At 42.0% G+C, this 21,779-nt stretch overlaps 1 protein-coding gene across 2 annotated transcripts in view; it reads right to left on the reverse strand.

Moving 5' to 3' along the window:
• The window catches only part of STARD13 (StAR related lipid transfer domain containing 13), a 427,146-nt gene that overhangs the window by 398,429 nt on the left and 6,938 nt on the right, over positions 1-21,779 (reverse strand). For both annotated transcript variants that reach the window (XM_077484116.1, XM_077484117.1), the window contains exon 2: positions 5,980-6,773. In XM_077484116.1, the coding sequence (XP_077340242.1) occupies positions 5,980-6,633 (654 nt within the window). In that variant the 5' untranslated portion in view covers positions 6,634-6,773. The remainder of the gene's footprint in view (positions 1-5,979; positions 6,774-21,779) is intronic.

Raw genomic sequence — 21,779 nt, forward strand, 5'->3', positions numbered from 1 at the left:
AGACTCTGACAGCCACAAGCATGACACCCAGAGACAGAGGCATGATGGGACTTGTAGTTTTGCAACAGCTGGAGGTCTACTAATTACATATCCCTGTCCTATAGCAAACAATTAAGTCTTAATTGTAAATAACAAATGGAGAATTTATCTGCCAAATTACCAACAGATAACTCCTGCATGTTCTGTATTGGGGCTGTACCTGTGAAATTAGAACAGACTTCCTCAAGCAGAAATCATTGCATCCCTAAAGCCCCATACACACATCAGGTTTACCAAAACCATGTAGTGCAAGGGCCTGCCAGATTGCATACAAATTGAAAATCCTAAGGTTTGACCTCATATTATATGGTTTTGGTGAATCTGAAGGAAAAACTCAGCAGAAAAACTGATAGTGTGTATGGGGCTTAAAACTTTATGGGTTTAAAATAGAATATTTTTATGATTACCATGACTATGACTGAAACGTTTTGTAGTGAAATAAAGTAAGGCTAAAATATATCAATAAGTACTGTATGTACTTGCATGATGGCAGGAACCCAGTATAAAGAAATTGTATGTTGTAAGACCTCACAAATTGTTACATACCACCTAGTAGCTCATTGATTTAATGCTCACCATGAACATGAAAGTTTAATACAACGTTAATTTAAAGTATATAAAATACAAGAATAATATAAAATATAATGTAGCTTAAAAGTTTTTAGGCCGAGTACAGCCTAATTTGAACCAGCCAAATTTTTATTGGTGTGTGTGTGGCCCTCCCTGTTTAACAGAAGTTTACGCACGAGTGTGGATGGGAAAATCAATTTTTTTCTCTGCCCAATCCACTTTTTTTCTGCATCAGTGGCTGCTTCCAATGATCAGCTTATTCTGACAGCAGAGTAGTCCCGCTGTGAAAATACAATTCCACAGCACTGAAAATTCTTCAATCATTTGTGCAGATGAGGTAGGCCATTTTTAAAAAATGTGATCACCCAGCATCTATCGTCAGGTTAAAGTGGTATTAAAGGTTTGGCTTTAAAAAAAAAAAAAAAATAATAAACATGTTATACTTACCTTCTCTGTGCAGAGGTTTTGAACAGAGCAGCCCCGATCCTCCTGTTCTTGGGTTCCCTGCCGACCCTCCAGGATCTTCCTCACTGACCAGTGTCCCCAACAGCAAGCCGCTTGCTATGGGGGCACTGGTGCATGCTTGCTCCAGACCCTGGTCTATGCGTCTATAAGACACAGCGAGCTGTGGCCCCCTCTCTCCTTATTGGTTCACTGGCTGTGATTGACAACAGTTTGAGCAAATGGCGCCCGCTGCTGTCTCAGTCAGTGAGAAGAGGGAGGGACAAGAGGGGGCTCAGGTGAATATTAGGGGGGCTGTGGGGCAGGGGGGAGCAGCACACAGAAGGTGTTTTTACCTGCATGCAGGTAAAAAACCTTTGGCCTTTTAAACCACTTTAACACTAGTCTCTCTAAAATCCATTGTTTTCATGCTCAGTTCCCTTTCATCTGGATTCACTGTGCCAAAAAATATCAGCACTATAATTCCAGTGACGAAATCCATTTTTTTGACAATCCTGATATTCTAAAGTCCACACACTTAAAATTGTTGAGTTGTCAGATTTCTAAATTATAATTTGAATGATGTGTTTGAGGTTTTTTTCCAGTTTTATCGTTTATTCTCCCCCAGCTTCTAGTTCTTACAATAGTTCTTCAAATTTTTTGTTACCAAAATAGTGTCACGGTCACGGACACTTCAGAAGATCTCATGGTATGGATGCCCATACACTCCATACCCTACTGATAGATGTCTGCCCGAGTCTTCACCCATCACTTATCGTCATGAGATTTGTCATCTCAGTCCCCAGCATATGCGGCCATCGAATTCCACTGCTCAGAAAATAGTCAAAAATGATACACCTATATCTACTGGATTTTCAGCTCAATAGATCTCTTGCCAATTATATTCAGTAAAGCCGCTGATCTACTAAAAAGCAATACAGTATATGTTCTGTTTTTTTGCAAGAGCCAAGACACTGGAGCCATGAAAGCCATCAGTCATCTTTTGAATTCAGATTAAACAAACCTTGCTGTTTCTTGTAAGTTAATCAAAACATGGGAGCCCCCTGAGGCACGAGATATATAATACCAAAAGCTTAAATATGTCAGTTAATTTTTTTCCTTTCTTGGCACACAGACACCATATCATAACACCCATCTTACAAATATTTTTATACAATTTAAACAGTATTTTGTAGTCTGTCAAAATTCCAATTTTCTGTGTCTGCAAAAATAGCACTAAGGCGTGGATAACAGAAAAATGAAACACCAGTATGAAAAATGTTCACTAGCCTCACAGTGTAAGTTCAACGACCACTCTAAGCCCTTGTACACACGGTCGGAGATTCCGACAACCAAATCCGTCGGATTTTGTCCGACGGATCTTGTCCGACGGATCTTGTCCGAAACTGTTGCATACACACGGTCAGACAAAGTTGTCGGAAAATCCGATCTTTCAGAACGTGATGACGTAATTTCGTTACGATGGGACTACGTTCAGGCTAGTAGCCAATAGCTTTGATGTAGGAATTTGATCTGAGCATGCGTGGCACTTTCTCCGATCGGAATTCTCTAAACATGATCGGAGTATGTCCGATCAGAGCAATTTGTCGGAAAATATTTCCAGCAAGTTGGAAAATTTGGTCAGATGGATATTCCGACGGAAACAGTCCGATGCATACCACACACAGTCGGAATATCCAACAAAACGGTCCGATAGGACACATTCTGATGGAATCTCTATAAGGGCTAAGACCCCTTTCACATTGAGCCACCACAGGCGTCAGTGGTAAAGCGGCGCTATTTTTAGAACCGCTTTGCCATCATTTTAGCGGCACTATTCGGCCACTAGGGGAGCAGTTTTAACACCCGCTAGTGGCCAAAAAAGGGATTAAATCCGCCTGCAAAACACAGCCAGAGCGGCATTTTGCCGACAGTATTGCAGCGCTGCCCCATTAATTTCAATGGGGAGCAGGGGTGGAGTGGTGAGTTCACCGCTCCTTCACCGCTCCAAAGAAGCTGCTGGTAGGACTTTTTCTGACGCCCTGCCAGTGCATCGCTCCAGTGTGCCACTAGCCTGGCTCACAATCTCCACTCTAATTCATCTCAAATATGTTCTATCGGGTTGAGGTCAGCATTCTGTGCAGGTCAGTCAATGTCAATGTTGGAACAGATAGGGGCCATTCCCAAACTGTTCTTACAAATTTGGGAGAATTAACCACTTGCTGACCAGCGCACGCTGATTTACATCGGCAGAATGGCACTGGTAGGCAAAAGGGCATACAGGTACGCCCCCTTTAAGAAGTGGTGTTGCGAGCGTGTGCGCGCCACTGCAGGCGCGTGCGTGATGTCTGTCGGGTGCCCTCGATCGTGTCACGTAGAGGAAGAATGGGAAGATGCTTTTGTAAACATGCGTCATGACAGAGATCACTGCTCTCTGTCAGCGAGAACAGTGATTGCTGTCATGTGTGTTGAAGCCCCTCCCCCCACTGTTAGAATCACTCCCTAGGACACACTTAACCCCTTCACCACCACCTAGTGGTTAACCCCTTCACTGTCAGTGTCATTTATACAGTAATCAATGCATTTTTATAGCACTGATTCCTGTATAATTCACAGTGGTCCCAAAATACTGTCAAAAATGTATGATGTGTCCACCATAATGTCGCAGTTCTGATAAAAATCACAGATCGCTGCCATTACAAATAAAAAATAATAATAAAAATGCCATAAAACGATCCCCTATTTTGTAGACGCTATACATTTTGAGCAAACCAATCAATCTACGCTTATTGCGATTTATTTTTACCAAAAATATGTAGAAGAATACATATCGGCCTAAACTGAGGGAAAAAAAAATGTTAATATATTTATTATAGCAAAAAGTAAAAAATATTTCATTTTATTCAAAATAGTCACTTTTTTTTGTTTATAGCGCAAAAAATAAAAACCGCAGAGGCAATCAAATACCACCAAAAGAAAGCTCTATTTGTGGGAAAAAGAGGACATCAATTTAGTTTGGGTACAACGTCGCACGTCCTTGTTATGCTGTTGCCTTAAGAGTTCCCTTCACTAGAACTAAGAGACTAAGCCCAACCTCTGAAAAACAACCCCACACCATAATCCCCCCTCCACCAAATGATTTGTGCCAGTGCACAAAGCAAGATGCATAAAGACATGGATGAGCGAATTTGGGGTGGAGAAACATGACTGGCCTGCACAGATCCCTGACCTCAACCTGATAGAACTACTTTGAAATTAATTAGAGCAGAGACTGTGAGCCAGGCCTTCTCATCTAACAGCAGTGCCTGACCTCACAAATGCGCTTCTGGAAGAATGGTCAATCATTTCCATAGACACGCTCCTAAACCTTGTGGACAGCATTCTTAGAAGAGTTGAAGCTGTTATAGCTGCAAAGGGTGGGCCAACTCAATATTGAACCCATCGGACTAAGACTGGGAGGCCATTAAAGTTCATGTGCGTGTAAAGACAGGCGTCACAATATTTTTGGTAATATACTGTATGTAGAGCTAGAGAGGGGAGAAATAAAACAAACCAGTTCTTCTGCCCTGTAACTGCAAAGCACTAATTGACTTTGCAACTCTCTATAGATCAGCAGATCTCAAATCCAACAAATATGCCCACTCTTGAAGTGCTTACAAAGTGTTTTTTTTTTCCCACAGCTACTCTAGGGACAACACTATGATGTGGATGGGGCAGAATGTTGGTATCATTGTTAATAAAATGACAATTGCAAAAAGTGGCGGCTATGTCTGTGTTAAATAAGGCACCTCATCCCAGTAATTATTTGAGATAGGGAAAAACACAGGGGGAAGGATTATTGTGGTGCCAACACAACTCAATCAAAAATGTGTTAAAATGGTGTGAGAAAAATTTATGGTAACAGTGCCCCTGGAACCAGCAAGGGGTTTTTTTCACACCAAGATCCTTTATTTGGATAGTTTTGTAGTGATCTGGCTTTCAGCCCAGGCACTCCTCTATATATATTGCCTATCATTTATTTGATTAATTTCCTGAAGCCTAGATACATCCATCATCCATTACCTTTGATTGCTGTTCTAACCCAGTCACATCAATCATTCCAATCTGTCCCTGACTGATTGGACCAACTCTGGCTCTTTCAGCGCCCCTGTTTCAAATTTCTTCTAGATTTAATCTTGTTTTTTATTGGCCGCCTCTTGCCCCCTACAGCCACACAACGTAGGTGGTAGGTCGCCACCCTTCTGGCGGATCCCTTGCCGACATTGCCAGCTGGGCAAATTGGGAGCTATTTCCCTATACTGGTCACATCCTATTACCCTGAGGAAGCCAATGTCTTGGAAAAACATGTAGGGAAGACCTGACCCGAAAATACACACAGGCCTTTACCAACTTGACCATTAGGAAATCTTATGTGCTCCTCTTTTAATGTTTAATTTTGATTAGCAATTTATGTGTGCTTTACATGTATTTGATTTTTTTGTAATAAAATTTACCATTTTAACTAATTTTTGATTGAGTTGTGTTAGCACGACAATAATCCTTCACCCTCCATTTTTCCCTTTATCTCATATTGTTAATAAAATGTTACTTTTTGAAAAAAACACCCATAGGAGTGCACAAGTGCCTGTGCCAATGGATACATACAGTAGGCATGCACAGCATTTTTCTTAAATGCATTCTTAAGGGCAAAATTACACTGCAGCTGTGGCTGCCAGGTGCCAAAACAACTGCCATATTTTACTTTATACCCCTTTGAGTTGTACATTACAGCTATGTGCAGGAGCCCTGTAACAAATAAGCATGTCATGTTTTTGGGATTTGAAAGGAAACAGACACTTGGAATGTATCTACAGAGGAGGCATTTTTTGGCTACTGTAACCCACCTCACTTTAAAATTATAAACTGGTGTAATGGGTGGTAAAAGCTTACCATGAAGCTCTTCCTTTCTTCAGCATCCAGGATAATGCCATTATTCCACTGTTTCTTGGGTATCAATTGAACCAGACCCTTGGAATCACCAATCGTTTTGCCATTTAATCTTCTGGGATGAGAACTCCTCCTTTTAATTCCAGTAAATGTGTATTTGCAAGGAGGCAAATCTGTAAAAACATCATCGCCTTCATCCTCCTGATCTTCTTCACTACCATCATCACTATCTTTGTCCTCTGAGGTATCATTGTCCAAAGTATCACTTAGAATTGTATCCGAAATTGAATCAAGAGGGATGTCAGTGAATGTAATTGCACTGGGCTTATGCTTGATTACGCGAATGTTTCGAGACCCAAAAGTGACTTCATGTTCTAAGGAGGTAGGTGAAACTTCTTGGTGTTCGGAGGTATGAAAACTGACACTGGCAGAAGTATCTCCTGGCCAGGTGCCAAGCTCGGGGGCAGTTGTGTTTCTTCCCCTTGCAGATAACAGATTACTAGTGTCAGTTTCAGATTCCAGCATTGTGTCAATGTTCTCCATTGGTGAGTAATGTACACTGAGCAGTCTGTCAGCTGTCACATTCGGCAATGCTAAGGAGAGCTTGAAAGCTGCAGAATATACAGACATGTCTTCAAGATCTAAAATGGATTCCATGCTCTAATAGGATTAATCACCATTTCTCCATACTGTTGAGGAGCCTTATATTATATTCTTGGCATCAAGTCAGATGTCAGTGTGCTTATCCAAACATCTTTAGAGTGATTAACATCTTTATAGGCCACTATTTTCCTCTCCTGGAAGAAGCACAAAAGAAAGAATAAGTTCATAAATCATATACTGTATATGCAGATATAAGTATTGGGTAAGACTTTGAAAACACTAAAGGACCAAAAATTCTATATACTACAAATGATATGTCTTTAAATCTAAAAATGAATTTACATAGGCTCCTTATTGTGGAAAATTAGGTCCTTTGTAAATGTAATCTGTTATTATTGATGTAGTTTCCTTTAGAAATAAATAATGCCTGTGGTCATTCAATACCCTATATAATGATCACAAATATTAAATTGCAGAATGACCTTATCTGTGTATACATACATTCATCCATAATCACTGTTACTGTTTTCCACATTATTAAGTTCGGCTTTCATATTAATCAGACTTGTAAAATGTTGCTATACACCTGTATGGCCAATTCTGTTAAAGATTACTCTGTTTCCCCAAAAATAAGACCTAGCCTGATTGTCGGGGATGGCTGCAATATAAGCCCTACCCCCCCCCCCCCCAATAAGCCCTAGTTAAAGTCCTTGTAGATCTTATTTTCAGAGTAGGGCTTATTTGGGGGGTAGGGCTTATATTGCAGCCATCACCGACAATCACGCTAGGTCTTATTTTCGGGGAAACTGGGTAGCTGCCTAATACATGGTGGAGTTGGTGCATTCATTGAAGCCTTTTTATATTCCAATTGATAAAGCAGTTCCTGGCAACAAATGAAAGTATTCTGTGATCTATCTGTGCTTTATGTTAATATAAACCAAAGACTTTTTTTTTTGCAGTTTTGGATATGGAAAGTGTTGTGGAAATTTTATGAAGATGTATTTAATATGTGTTATCATAGTGTCTCCCAGTGTTTGTCTCCAGCAACCCACTCTAAGACCCCTTTCACACTGAGGGCATTAAAAATAGCGCCTGCAATCTGCCCTCAAACAGCTGCTCTATTGTCTCCATTGTCCACTACTGACGGCTTTCACACTGGAGTGGTGAGCTGGCAGGATGTCAGGAAAAGTTCTGCCAGCAGCTTCTTTGGAGCTGGGAAGAAGCTGTGCGTTTACCGCTCCTCCACCGCTGCTCCCCGTTGAAATCAATGGGGCAGCATGGCTATACCACCGGCGCTGTTGCGGATCATTGCGGGCAGTTTTAACCCTTTTCTCGACCGCTAGCGGGGTTTTAAAATGCCGAAATGCATCGGTAATCCGACGGTAAAACGTGGCTCGGTGTGAAAGGGCTATAAAGAGCTGACTGGGGCAGACTGACTCTGGTTGAGATCCGTTAGGTCAGTGGTCATCAACCCTGTCCTTAGGGCCCATGAACAGGCCAGGTTTGCAAGATAACTGAAATACATCACAGGTGATATCATTTGCTGCTCAGTGATTGCAGTATTCTAGTCTGCATCTCCCCAAGGTAATACATAAAACCTGGCCTGTTAGTGAGCCCTGAGGACAGGGTTGATGACCACTGCGTTAGGTAGTACCTGAGGTTGGAGAGAGGTGTTTTCAGAGTGAGGATATCACTCTGCAAAACACATTATCGGTTTAGCGGATGTGCACTCGTGTCACCCCTATACGCCTGATCAACATATTTTGGGGTGCTATGACATACACCTGCAGATAATCTCTCATCAGCAGGAATGGTAGTCATTGTTCATTGGTTGTTGTATTGGTTGTATAAATACATTTTTCCTGTGTTGAAAGTCACATCCTGTGTTGTCACATCCTGTGTTGGAGGTGATTGGCTGTTGGAGGCAGGGTTTCCTGTTTGTGATTTCCATTGTTTATATGAATAAAGGTGGCTCCCGGCGGGGAGGAAGGGCAGTTGATATGAGCCATGGAGCTAACAAAATCAGAGAGGTGACTATGTCTTTTTACTGGGGAAGAGGGGAGACATGGGTTATTTAAAGATGCATTATACCATTATGCTGAAAGGGCGCTTATTAGCACAAGAGTATAGTGGGGTTTTTTACCACAAAGGGAATGGTTTAAACCTTAGTAATATTTTAGTTGATGTGTGTGTGCCACTGGGTAGATTCTCCTTTAGTTCCTGCCCTAGAGCCACAACAGGAAGAGATAGGAAATATCTCCAAATTAAATAAAATCTCTTCCTACACAGTTGTCAATAGAACAGGGTCCCCACTGGAAGATTTCCATTGACCAGAGCCCGGACAAGGGGTGGGCAGAAGGGAGCGGCTGCCCTGGGCACTGTAATATCATGTGAAGTGGGGGGAGGGCATCACAAGGATATTAGTGGGAGAGGATTTGTGTTAGAAGGGGGATTTTGAGGCAGCAAGATGTAAGTATTCTTCTAGGAGTGGAAATTTGGGAGCAGGGTGCAAAAAAGTGATGATTTAGTGACATTTGTTTTGGAAGAGGGATAGAGGGAAGAAGATTTGTGCTAGGGGGGACTTTGTGCTGGCAGGGGGGATTTGAAGTGGGGGAAAGATGTGAAGGGGGAATTTTAGGGGCAGAGGATTTGTGCTACAAGGGGTATTTATTTTTTTGGTGGGGGATTTGAGGGAAGGTGGGTGCAAAGATCTGTGCTGAGAGGGGGGATTTTAGCAGTGACAAAGCCCTTAGCATATTCTTGGCCTAGTAATGGCTGAATATGGAAAAGAAAACCTCAAGTCAAACCCTAATTACACAACAACAGCTTGTCATCAACATCATTACAAATGTAAATACAACAAGAGCAATAAGGGTCATTCTGCTCCTTCATGGTGCCCAAGGCTGCAGTGGTTACATGATGAAGTAATTTACTGCTAGAGCTGAATTTATGGCTTGTTGGAAACAATCAGTGACACGAATGATGAGCTGGCTTTCTGCAGCTCTAGTAGGGTGGGGAGCAGAGAGGAAGAATATTTTGTTCCTATTCAATATCACATGCTCTGACACTTGCATTGCTTTGGTATAATCACTAAACACAGCCCATTTACACATTTACAGAGCATATGCGGGTCTGCTGACAGCATCACATGTCACTGGGGCTCAGAAACACCAGAGGTTTTAATCTCCTAGTAGCATACAACAAACCCTTTTTTAATAACATTGGAAAGCACACCAGAACTTCATTTACACCATGTCCATCACAACCCAAAAAAATGGAGTTTAGTCTGTTTAAAAAAAAAAAAGTTCTGTTGTACATTGTGTTGGTTTAATGGATGACTTTTAATTGCATTAAAGGATTATCACCATAAATTAAAAAATCTTTGTTCAATCCCTAGGGGGGTAATTGCATGTAGCACATGGTCCTGTTCTGATCCGATGGCGCATTGTGCAATAAAAGCACATCTTTATGTCTGTTTTGTGCTGGCTATCAGCTCCACCCCAAGATAAAGCCCAATTTATAGGTGTTTATAGGAAATTACAGAACCCACAGTGTCTGATCTTCTGCCAAGTGCAACTAATACTATGCTTCTTGATCAGCTGTGCCTTTGATAAGCATTGCCTACCCACCTTTCAGCACTCTGAACACTGGCACGCACTTGTTCCAACTAAGATGACTGCATATAAAAGATCAGTCTCACAAGCATTTGACTGATCACTGACAGAATGAATTGTGTTGGTGGAAGAGAAGGAGGGTCGCTGTTAACCATGCTAGCACAGGATCTGGGCCACCTTTCAAAATGAGAAAAAGTGTGTAGCACCCCACTGACACCCTGGAGGAATGATAGCACCTCCAGAGGCAGGGGGCGGGCCAGAATTTCACCCCAGGGCTGAGACCATGGCTAATATGGAGAACATTTTGCACCAGTCACTTTTGCCTTTTTTAAAGTTTTATTGTAGAAAAGACAAGGAGGTGAGGGTTAGGAGGTCCCTGATACCAAGCAGATCACTTACAGTCTCCCTAGATGCAGATCCATGCACAGTTTAACAGTGCCAGAACTTTTAAGCTCTCCAGCCGACACTGTAGGCAGTAACTTAGGTGGTCCTCCTCCAAGTGAATCACCACACCCTTATGACAACAAGGATCTTCCCCTGGATCTCCTTCTGGGCACAGCTTCCTCCATCTACAGGTAGAACAGCTCCAGAACCACTTCAGGCCTACATCCATATTAAACACATGTTAAGACCCTCACAGGCCTAATAGCAGATCTCAATCCAGCAGCATCTCCCCAGGCCTCAGCCTGGGGGAAGAGAATGATTACCAGGCCTGTCCTAAATATTTATATCCTCTCCCAGCATGTATCATTGGCCATGAACCTCCTACTGGCTGAAAGTAGAATGACTATTCATAATTCAATCTGGCTATGAAATCTCATACTATTGCCCATGGTACCAATGACATCTACTGGTATCAGTGAGAAACCCCTACCCCACTGAATGTAGAGAAAGACCAAGTGAAGAATTATTCAATCAGCATGGTCTGACCCAGCCAAAAACGAAATTTAGACAATAGTCCCTGTTTAAGAGAGGGTGCTACAAGTGCTAACTACACTTTCCCTGGGGTACAGAAGGAATATAAAATAATTTTATTGAGACCATACACAGTACAGATTATGGCCAACATGAAACGGCTGTTTCCATACTGGAATATTTGTTTCTGTCATCCAGCAATTCCAGTTGGCCACAGGGGCGAAAAATAATAGGAATAAACAATTTTTTTAGATTGTAATGGAAGTGAAGGCATATAAACAACACACATCATGTTGGTTTATTGGAAGGCTTCTGGAGCCCTTATCTACTTTATGCTTAAAACAGCACCCACCTACCTTCTAACCTTCTAACTCCTATACTAGCTACCCTGTAAAAGGAAGATGCTTATAATTGCCTATTCTCAGAGTGCTCTGGTCGGGTCACATTATCTCCCCAGCAGCTATCATCAGGGGGCAGGGAATGCAGACAACAAATGATATGCCTGAGGTCACCCATGGGCTTACTGTGGGGCATTTGTTGTCAGCATTGCCTTAACTCTCCGGCTGCTGGGAGCCAATCACAGGACCGCACTGAAGCATCCTGAGAATAGGTAAGTATAAGTGTCATCCTTCTACAGCAGGGATATGCAATTAGCGGACCTTCAGCTGTTGCAGAACTACAAGTCCCATGAAGCATAGCAAGACTCTGATAGCTACAACAATGACACCCAGAGGTAGAAGCATGATGGGAGTTGTAGTTTTGCAACAGCTGGAGGTCCACTAATTACATATCCCTGTTCTACAGGGTAGTTAGTATAGGAGTTTGAAGGTGGGAGGGAGCCACTTTAACCAAGATTATTTTTAGTCTGGACTTCTACTTTAATTTAGTTCTAAACTCATATTTTTTTAACTTGATGAATTATCTACATTACCCCCTCCCCTCCTCAAACACTTACCTGTCTGAGTCACCAATCCAGTCCTAGCTGCAGCACTGTTCCTCTCACTTCCTGCTTTCACAGGAGGCACCGAGAACAGAGGAAGTCAAAGGCTCCTGCTGTCAGTCAAGCTCCTGTGAAGAGGAAGCAGCGGGTGGCTTACTGGCACTGTGTGTGTTTATGGACACACACAACTTGGTTCAGGAGCGCACATGCACAGGTGCCTTCTTAGCATCCAGCTTACTGAGGGGGCACCTGGAGGAAGGAGGAGAGGGCAGCAGCAAGGGAGGGCTTCCAAAGAGGAGGTAATGGACCACTCTGTGCAATATCATTGTACAGAGCAGGTAATATAACACCTTTTTTATTTTACAAAAAAATAAAAAAAAATTGCCTTTACTATCACTTTTCACTTTGCTGCTGCCAAACTTCCATGGGTTGAAGATAGAAGCTTTCTGACAGATCTTCCATATTTGATGATTGTAGGATTCCTCTACTTGCCCCTACATTACAACATGACACAGTAGTGACGTAGGCACCAGCAGAAGTAAACAACACACAATGGGGGAGCAGGCATCTGACACCTGGACGTTTGCCGATTGCTAAAGATTTTTCAGCAAGATTATCTGTTCATCCAAGCAAAGTTTGTATGAATTAATTGTTTGCTTTGCAATGATACTGTTCTTTCATGCTTTACAATAGTGACACAGTCCTTTAAAGAGTTAGTTCACCTTTACCAAAAAACTGCTTATGCAGGTAAGGGGTGCCTATAGATAAAAAAAAACTGCAGCTTTGACTATGGTTAAATACTGCCCTTTCTATAGGGGTAGGCCACTGATGTACCTCCTGAAGCCTGGCTGATAAAACTCCAGAGCTGGTATCATTACATCCTGCCTTGTTGCTAGGATGTTGCTAAGACACTCCCCGCTGTTTCAAACCCCCTCATATGCACTCTCTTCCCTGTTGCAGTAGCTCTGAGTTTAGCAATGATGTGATGGAGGAGATAGCGGATCACATTGCTGTAATGATGGGGGCGGGCAGTAAACGCTGGGAGTGTCTTCGCAATGTCCTAGCAACAAGACAGAACAGGAGGATGCCATCTCTGGGAGTTATTTAGCTATACAAAAGTGAAATAATCCTTTAAAGCATAAGACTAGTGAAGGAAATTGTTCTTAACGAATGTAAACATGACACTGCTGACAGCCTAAGCTCCTATCTTTATTATGGAGAATTCCTGGCACCTCCCACACTATTCTTTTTTTTTTTTTAATTTCATAATCTTTATTCATTTTCAACATACTTTTACATAATAAAAGCAAAAAAAGCATTCTCTATAGCATGTGTAGCACTTATTTCACCTTTACAAATACAGTAATACTTTAGTGAGTAATAGAAAAACCTTTAGAAAACATTCCTATCCATGATGTGTCAATATTTCTTCTATCTAACCCCTCTTTTCGCTCCTTGCTCATATAATCCTCCTTCCCCTCCTACTTCCTCTCTCTCTACCCAGCTTTCACCTCTCCCATACCTCATTCTGGGTATCTCATTCTATCCAGCCAGGGTTTCCACATCTTTTTAAATTCTTTAAAATTTCCTCTTCTCAAATATATCACCCTCTCTTTCCATATTGTCTCCATAGTTGCTGTCTGCCAGTCCACTACTGAAGGAGCATTTTTTGCTTGCCACCTTTGAGCTAACAATCTTCTCGCCTGAAACAAACATCTCAGTATTGCTTTATTGGTATGTCGCGATCTCCCTATTGCTTCACCCAGGCCCAGCACACATATCCTTGGATCCCCTCTGATCGTTACTCCAAATGTTTCATTCAAGGTGATAACAATCTCTGACCAGTAACGAAACAATTTTGGGCATCGCCAGAACATGTGAGCTAGGTCTCCAGACTCTTGACATCTAGGGCACCTATCATCTGCTCTACGTCCAAAACTGAACAGTCTTTTTGGTGTATAATAGGCCCTATGCAGCAGCATTAAGTGTGACATCTTCTGGGCGGGCGAAACTGAGATTGAGTAACCATCCTCCAATATTTTCCTCCACTGTTCATCCGTGAATGTTCCCAACTCCTCCTCCCATTTCCTTCTGCATTTAAACCCTTCTGGGCTTCCTATACTTCCTTCACATATGACTGGATATACATCCGCTATAAATCCTTTTGTCCTCACTGGGGCCTTTAATCTGGTAAAAATAGGGGAGCTATTCCACACAGGACCTTGCCTATTAAATTGTTTCCCTAGGGCGTGTCTGATTTGAAGGTATTTATAAAATGATTGTTTGGGTATATCAAACTCTGATCTTAAAGCACTAAATGTTTTTAATATTTTCCCTGTATATAACTGGGCCAACCTATCTATCCCTTTAACTTCCCAATCTTTATATACCCCTATTTCTTCCATTTCCTGCAGGTTTCGGTTGTCCCACAATGGGGTGTACTGAGTTAAGCCTCCCAGGCCTTTAATCGCCTTAACTGCCTTCCACACCTTTACTACTAGTTTTATTGTGGGTATTTTTTTTTTGGGAAATGAATTTGCCTCCAGAGCTTCTACCATATTCTTATGGGGTGTCTCCGTTAATATTAAGGCCTTATTAATTCCTCCACCCATCTCCTCGCTCATGTCCAGGTGTTGTAATTGCGCAGCTAAAAAATAGCTCCTTGGATGTGGAACTGCCATTCCACCTTTTCTTGTAGGTAATTGCAAGGTTTGTAGAGCTATCCTGGATACTCCCCCTTTCCATATAAGTTCTCGGAATAGTACCTCTATTTTCCTAAACCACATTATGTCTACCCAAATCGGTGAGTTATGTAACACATACAACAACTGAGGCATCCATACCATTTTAATCAAGTTACATCTCCCTGCATTCGATAATGGGAGTCTTTTCCAGATTTCGATTTTCTTCTTGAATTTAGCTATTAATGGAACCAAATTATCATTTATATATTTATTAGGATCTTTTTGTATGTGTATCCCCAGGTATTTCATGCGCTCCACAACTTCCAGCTGCGCGCCTGTCCCTGGGCTTTGGGCCCTACTTTTATCCAATGGCATAAGAACTGATTTTTCCCAGTTTATCTCCAGGCCAGAGAACCTCCCGAAATCTGAAATAAGTTTCATCCCTTGTCTGAGGGACTGCTCTGTGTCCCCCAGAAAGAGGAGAATATCGTCCGCATATAGCGCTATCCTCTCTTCCCTCGTCCTCCTTTGAAAACCGACCATATTCCTACTGGATCTAATTGCAATAGCTAATGGTTCTATTGCTAGGGCGAAGATCAGGGGTGACAAAGGGCACCCCTGTCTTGTCCCCCTCTCTAGAAAAATCCTATCTGAATATTCATTATTGACCCTAATTCTAGCACTAGGGCCGTTATACAGAGTTTTTACCCATGCAATAAGATTAGGGCCAAACCCAAATTCCCTCAGTACCCGCCAGATATAGGGCCATTCTAAACTATCGAAGGCTTTGATTACATCTAAAGCCATTATTGCCTTATTGCCATCATTCTCTATAGGTACCTGCATATTAAGATATAGTCTTCTTATATTTGTGCTTGTAGTTCTGCCCGGGATGAAACCTGTTTGGTCGGGATGTATCAGCCTGGAAATAATTTTATTCAATCTAATGGCTAATACTTTGGCTAATATTTTAGCATCCGCACAGAGAAGGGAAATGGGTCGATAGGACTGTGTTTCCAATGGGTCCTTCCCCTCCTTGTGTAAGACTATTATTGTTGCCTCAGTCATTGAAGTTGGCAATCTCCCCTCTTTTTTTGCCCAGTTAAATACTTTCAGGAGCTCTGGAAGCAATATTTTACTGTAATATTTATAGGTTTCCAAAGGAAGACCATCTGGCCCTGAGGATTTCTTATTGGCCATTGCTGCTACTGCGCACTGGATTTCCTCAATTGTTAATGGGGCTTCCATTATCTCATTCTCCTCCTTTGTTAGGGAAGGCATTTTGATATTCGAAAAGAACCTATCCATATCCTCGCCAACCTCTGTCCCCCGTGAAGAATACAGTTTGGCATAGAATACCCTAAAGGTATCAGTAATCACTGAGCTCTGTGCTGATATTTCTCCTTTCTCAGTCCTTATTACTGGGACAGTGGATGGCGAGGAGTTACTTCTTACAATCTGTGCCAACATCTTTCCTACTTTTTCCCCTTCCCCATATTCCACTTGTTTCTGGAACAGTTTTTTATTCTCTATTTTCCTAATAACCACTGCCTTGTGTTCCCGTTGTTTCTCTAACCATGTTTTTTTTTTCTCTGGGGTGGGGTTTTCTATATAGGCTCTCTCTGCTATTACTAGATCCCTTTCAACCCTATCCTCCCATTCATTAGATGTTTTCTTAACATTCGCTACCTGTTGGATAAGAATACCCCTAAGATAGGCCTTCAATGCATCCCATATTACTCCAATCTCTGCAGACCCGCTGTTAAACTCCACAAACTCTGCCACACTAAACAGCACCCTCTCGGGGTCCCCAATTAACTCAAACCACACTGGATTCATATTCCATACTCTTGGGGGCTTTATCCCTCCTAGATTTACCGAAACTGTCACTAGCGAGTGATCTGACACCCCTCTAGGTTGATAAACTATTTCCTTTACTACACGGCTTGCCTCCTCATTCCCAAGGACTAAATCTATCCTTGAGAGTGAGGAGTATGAGCTTGAGAAACATGAATATTGTAACTGGTCCGGGTTACGCTTTCTCCATATATCAGACAGGCCCCCCTCCAGCAAAAATCGAGACAGCCGAGTCTCAGCCTCCGTTTGCATATATATTCCTGGTGGAAACCTATCCTGGCTTTTATTTATAACCTCATTAAAGTCTCCCATTACTATAACAGGAATCCCCGATTTGTCCGCTATAAATTCCATCAAATAATATAAAACTTCCATTTTAAATGGGGGAGGAATGTAAACATTTGCAAAAACATACTCCTGATTTTCAATTACACAGTGTAAAAAGATAAACCGCCCTTCTTTATCTATATTGATCTGCCGACAGGAGAACGCCACCTCTCTCCTTACCAACACGGCCACTCCCCTCGAGTAAGAGGTGTGGACTGAATGGTACTGGACTTGAAATTTCCTACTCTGAGTTTTTAATATAGTTTCTTTACTTAGGTGTGTCTCCTGTAGGCAGATCAATCCTACTCCACACTTTTCCAAGGTGTCGAACACTACTGCTCTTTTTACAGAGGCTCCCAGCCCTCGGACATTCCAAGAGCCAATATTCAAAACTCTGGACTGCATAACTCTAGGAAGTGTGGAAAAAGAAAAAAGAAGAGCGAGAAAAGAGTAACACCTGAAGGCTCAAAATTAACATTTAAATTGCTTGAATTCCCTGACGTTGAGCAGAAATAATCCCTGCTTCTCCCTCTATAGTTCATGCCGAAGAGGCGAATGCAATGGGGGGATGTAAAAAGAAAAGTGCAATCCCACTTAGTGAGTACTTTAATAAAGCTATACCATCTTTTATACTCCCTAGTGTCAACCCTTCTCAGTCTCCTCTTGTGAGCGTGAGATCCAAACCTTCTATCTACACACACCATTACCCCGTATTTACTCATTACTTTTAAATTAACATCTATGACTGTGCTAATATTACCTATTTCCTTTTCCTGAATTTTGTATGCTTCCATCTTCCCTGTTCCCTCCCCCCTACCCTCTCCATACCTATCTAGGTTACCCCTAGGGGTTTTTACCGTGACCACTACACTCCCACACATACCCTCATGCTCCCCCCTCCCCACTCCTTCTCTCATGCTTCCATCCCCACCCACCTCCCACTCCCCCCCAATACTCAACAACCCCCCCTTTTGACCCTCCCCTTCCTCAAGCATAAATTCTTACTATATTGTGTGCCATTCTCTGCACCCTGACTTTAGTGTGTCATCTACCCTTACTTCATTTACAGTGCACCCATTACATCCCCCCTTCGCTAATCTTCCCCTCTCCCGATAAAAGAGGGAGGGGAAAGGAGAAAAAAAACAAAAAAAAACAAAAGAAAAAGAAAGGATAAATGAAGTGAAAAGGGGGTCATACACATGCATATATAAAAAAGAAAAACACATCATTTCTTCAATAACTGATCTCCCTTCTCCTGCATCCATGCTTCTACCCTTGCAGGCGTATCAAAAAATAAAGTCTCTCCCAATGCTACTACCCGTAACCTTGACGGATAGAGCAGAGCATATGTAATGTCCAATTTCTGGAGTCTACGCTTGACTTCTATAAACTCCGCTCTGCGCTTCTGCAAATCAGGGGAAAAGTCAGAGTAAAACGAGATTTTAGCGCCCTTGTAGCTGACACTCCCCATCTCCCTGGCCCTCCGAAGCAAAACAACCTTATCCCGGAAGTTCAAAAATTTGATTAGTACAGATCTAGGCTGACCCCCCCGATGCATAATTCTAGGCGGAACTCTATGTGCCCTTTCAATAGCAAATTGTTGGGAGAAAGACTCTCTGCCAAACACTTCAACAAGCCATTTTTCCAGAAACTCAGCTGTGTCAGAGCCTTCACACTTCTCGGGGAGGCCTACCAGTCTTATATTGTCCCTGCGGAGTCTGTTTTCCAATTCATCCAGTTTCCCTTCATATTTGCCCATCTGTATTTTTAAATCTTTGACCTCTTGATTTAATGGATACACCTCATCTTCAATCTGAGAAATTCTACCTTCTGCTGCTGTTAATCTGTCAACCGTTAACTGAAGTTCCTGCCGTATAAAGGCCAGCTCTTCTTTAATACTTCTTGTTTGATCGCATAGCTCCAATAATGATTGTTTGCAAACGTTAACAGCCCCAAGGACCTCCTTCAGCGTCGGCTCTTCTTCACCATTTATTGGGTGTACCAGCATGGGATCTGACTCTGATCTTCCAATTGCACCCGCGTTTTTGTTATTTATTTGTTTTACGCCTGTTTGTGACAGTTGCCCTTGACTCTTTCTGTCCGTTGGAGGTTTTACTAGACTCCCCTGTCCCCCCTTGGTTGGCGTATTATCGGGAGTATGAGCATGGGCATATTTTTCCAACTTGGCCGCAGCAGCTATCCCAGCTGTTGTTGCAGTGAACTGGGGGTCTTTTTCTTTATCTTTTTCTTTGGCGGATCTCAAAGATTGCGCCCCCCATTTTCCTGCCTGGCATGCTCCTCCCCCCTCCTCCTTGCAGACATCGTTCAGATCCGTAAGTGTCCCCGGGAAAAAAAAAAAAAAAAACAATAACGTTTTTTGAAGGGGGGTAATTTCCCTAGGCCAAGGCAAAAAAAAAAAAAAAAAAAGAAAAAAAAAAAAAAAAAAAAAAAAGGGGAGGAGAGGTCGGCTTCAGCTACTCCGCAGTCGGTCCAGAACTTTAAACATGAGTGGATTTGATTTGAACTAATTTCTTAAAGGGAAAGCAGCAGCAGGAGCTATTTTTTCCAGTATATGTATTTGTATATTTCTTTCTTACTGCAACACTTTCCCCAAGGATAATACAGCGTTCACAACAACTCCCCTCTTATTTCTCCTTTAAATCAACTCAAACGGGGCAATGATGGGGGGGATCTGGCTTGAAATAAAACGTCTCTCCACAGTCACTGCATAACAATATATAATATATCTATGCCTTTAAATTTCTTCGCTGGGTTTAGCTGGCTTTTACCTGGAAGTGGCTGTGCCTCCTCCCCAGTCTCAGTGATGTGGCTCCTCTCTCGAGCGGATCTCACGGGATTTCACCTCCAGGGGCTGATTGATTTTGAAGATGGACATGCCCCTCACTGGTGCCCTAATAACCAATCACTGGACAGGGAGCTTAGTTGCCACCTCATCCCTTTTAAAACCGAACGCATATTAATTACACAGGTTCTGTGGCTGATTAAGGTGGTAATTAACCACTTCCCGACCGGCGCACACCGATGTACATGGCAGAATGGCATGGACAGGCAAATGGGCGTACAGGTACATCCCTTTAAATTTGCCGCCATGGCCACCGCATGCATGTCGATGGCGGTGCGCGCAGGTTGGGTCCTCCGTAGGTCCAATCATGGGTCCCGCGGACTCGATCACCGCGGGGATACCCGCGATCGTCTCACGGGGAGGAAGAACGGGGAGATGCTAAAGTAAACAAGCATCTCCCCCTTCTGCCTAACAACAGTGTCACTGATCTCTGCTCTAGGCTTGTGCAATTCGTTTCGTAACGAATCGAAATTCGGACGAATTTTGCATCTTTCGGACATTCGGATGCATCCGAATGTCCGAATAAAAAAATAACAAATGACAACGAATACGAAAGAAATATAACGAATGAATTCGAATGAATTCGACATGATTCGAAATTATTTCAACCACATTCGAAATTATTTCAACATGATTCGACATTATTTCAACTGCATTCGAAATGATTTCAACACGATTCGACATTATTTCAACTGCATTCGAAAATATTTTGTGATCCGACTTTAGGGCCATGTATCTCGGGGTCACTTGATGCTAGACACTTCAAATTTGGATATGTTGTAGTGCTAGTATTATTGTGTTTGCATACCAAATTTGGGGTTTTTAGCTATAAGTGACCTCAAGATATGTGGCCCCAAAATCGGGTCGCAAAATGTTATTAGTTATTAGAGCAGAGAATGACATTTTGCGACCCGATTTTGGGGCCACATATCTCGGGGTAACTTATAGCTAGAAATTTGGAGTTTCTAGCACCAAGTGACCCCGAGATACATGGCCCTAAAGTCGGGTCACAAAATATTTTCGAATGTGGTAGAAATACTGTCGAATCATGTTGAAATCATTTCGAATCCGGTAGAAATATTTCGAATTTCGTTGAAATATTTTCGAATGTGGCCGATTTTTCGAATTCGGTAGAAAACTAAACGAAATCCGAAAACGAATTTAAGGAAGTTAACGAATATAACTAAACGAAATTAATGAATTAACGAATTAAAACGAAACTAAACTAAACGAATTTTTTCCTTTTGCACATGTCTACTGCTCCCTGTGATTGGAGCAGAGATCAGTGATGTGTAAAACACAGCCATGCCCCCCACAGTTAGCAACACGTCCCTAGGACACACTTAACCCCTACACTGTCACCTAGCGGCTAACCCCTTCACTGCCAATGTCATTTACACAGGAATCAGTGCATTTGTATATCACTGATTGCTGTATAAATGACAATGGTCCCAAAAATGTGTAAAAAATGTCCGATATGTATGCCATAATGTCGCAGTCACAATAAAAATTGCTGAACGCCACCATTACTAGTAAAAAAAAAAAATTATTAATAAAAATGCCATACAACTATCCCCTATTTTGTAAAGGCTATAACTTTTGCGCAAACCAATCAATAATCGCTTATTGGGTTTTTTAACCTAAAATATGTAGAAGAATATGTATCGGCCTAAACTGAGGAAAAAAAATTTTTTTTATACATTTTTGGGGGATATTTATTATAGCAAAAATTAAAAAATAATGTGTTTTTTTCAAAATTGTCGTTTTTTTTTTTTGTTTATAGCGCAAAAAATAAAAACCACATGGGTGATCAAATACCACCAAAAGAAAGCTCTATTTGTGGGGAAAAAAGGACGTCAATTCTGTTTGGGAGCCACAACGCATGACCGCGCAATTGTCAGTTAAAGCAACACAGTGCCGAATCGCAAAAAGTGGTCTGGTCTTTGGCCAGCAAAATGGTCCGGTCTGAAGTGGTTAAACTCACTTGGTGGCTTATCTGC

This window comes from Lithobates pipiens, unplaced genomic scaffold (genome assembly GCF_037356315.1).
Source record: "Lithobates pipiens isolate NorthernLeopardFrog02 unplaced genomic scaffold, aLitPip1_a1.2 Scaffold_16, whole genome shotgun sequence".
NCBI lineage: Eukaryota > Metazoa > Chordata > Amphibia > Anura > Ranidae > Lithobates > Lithobates pipiens.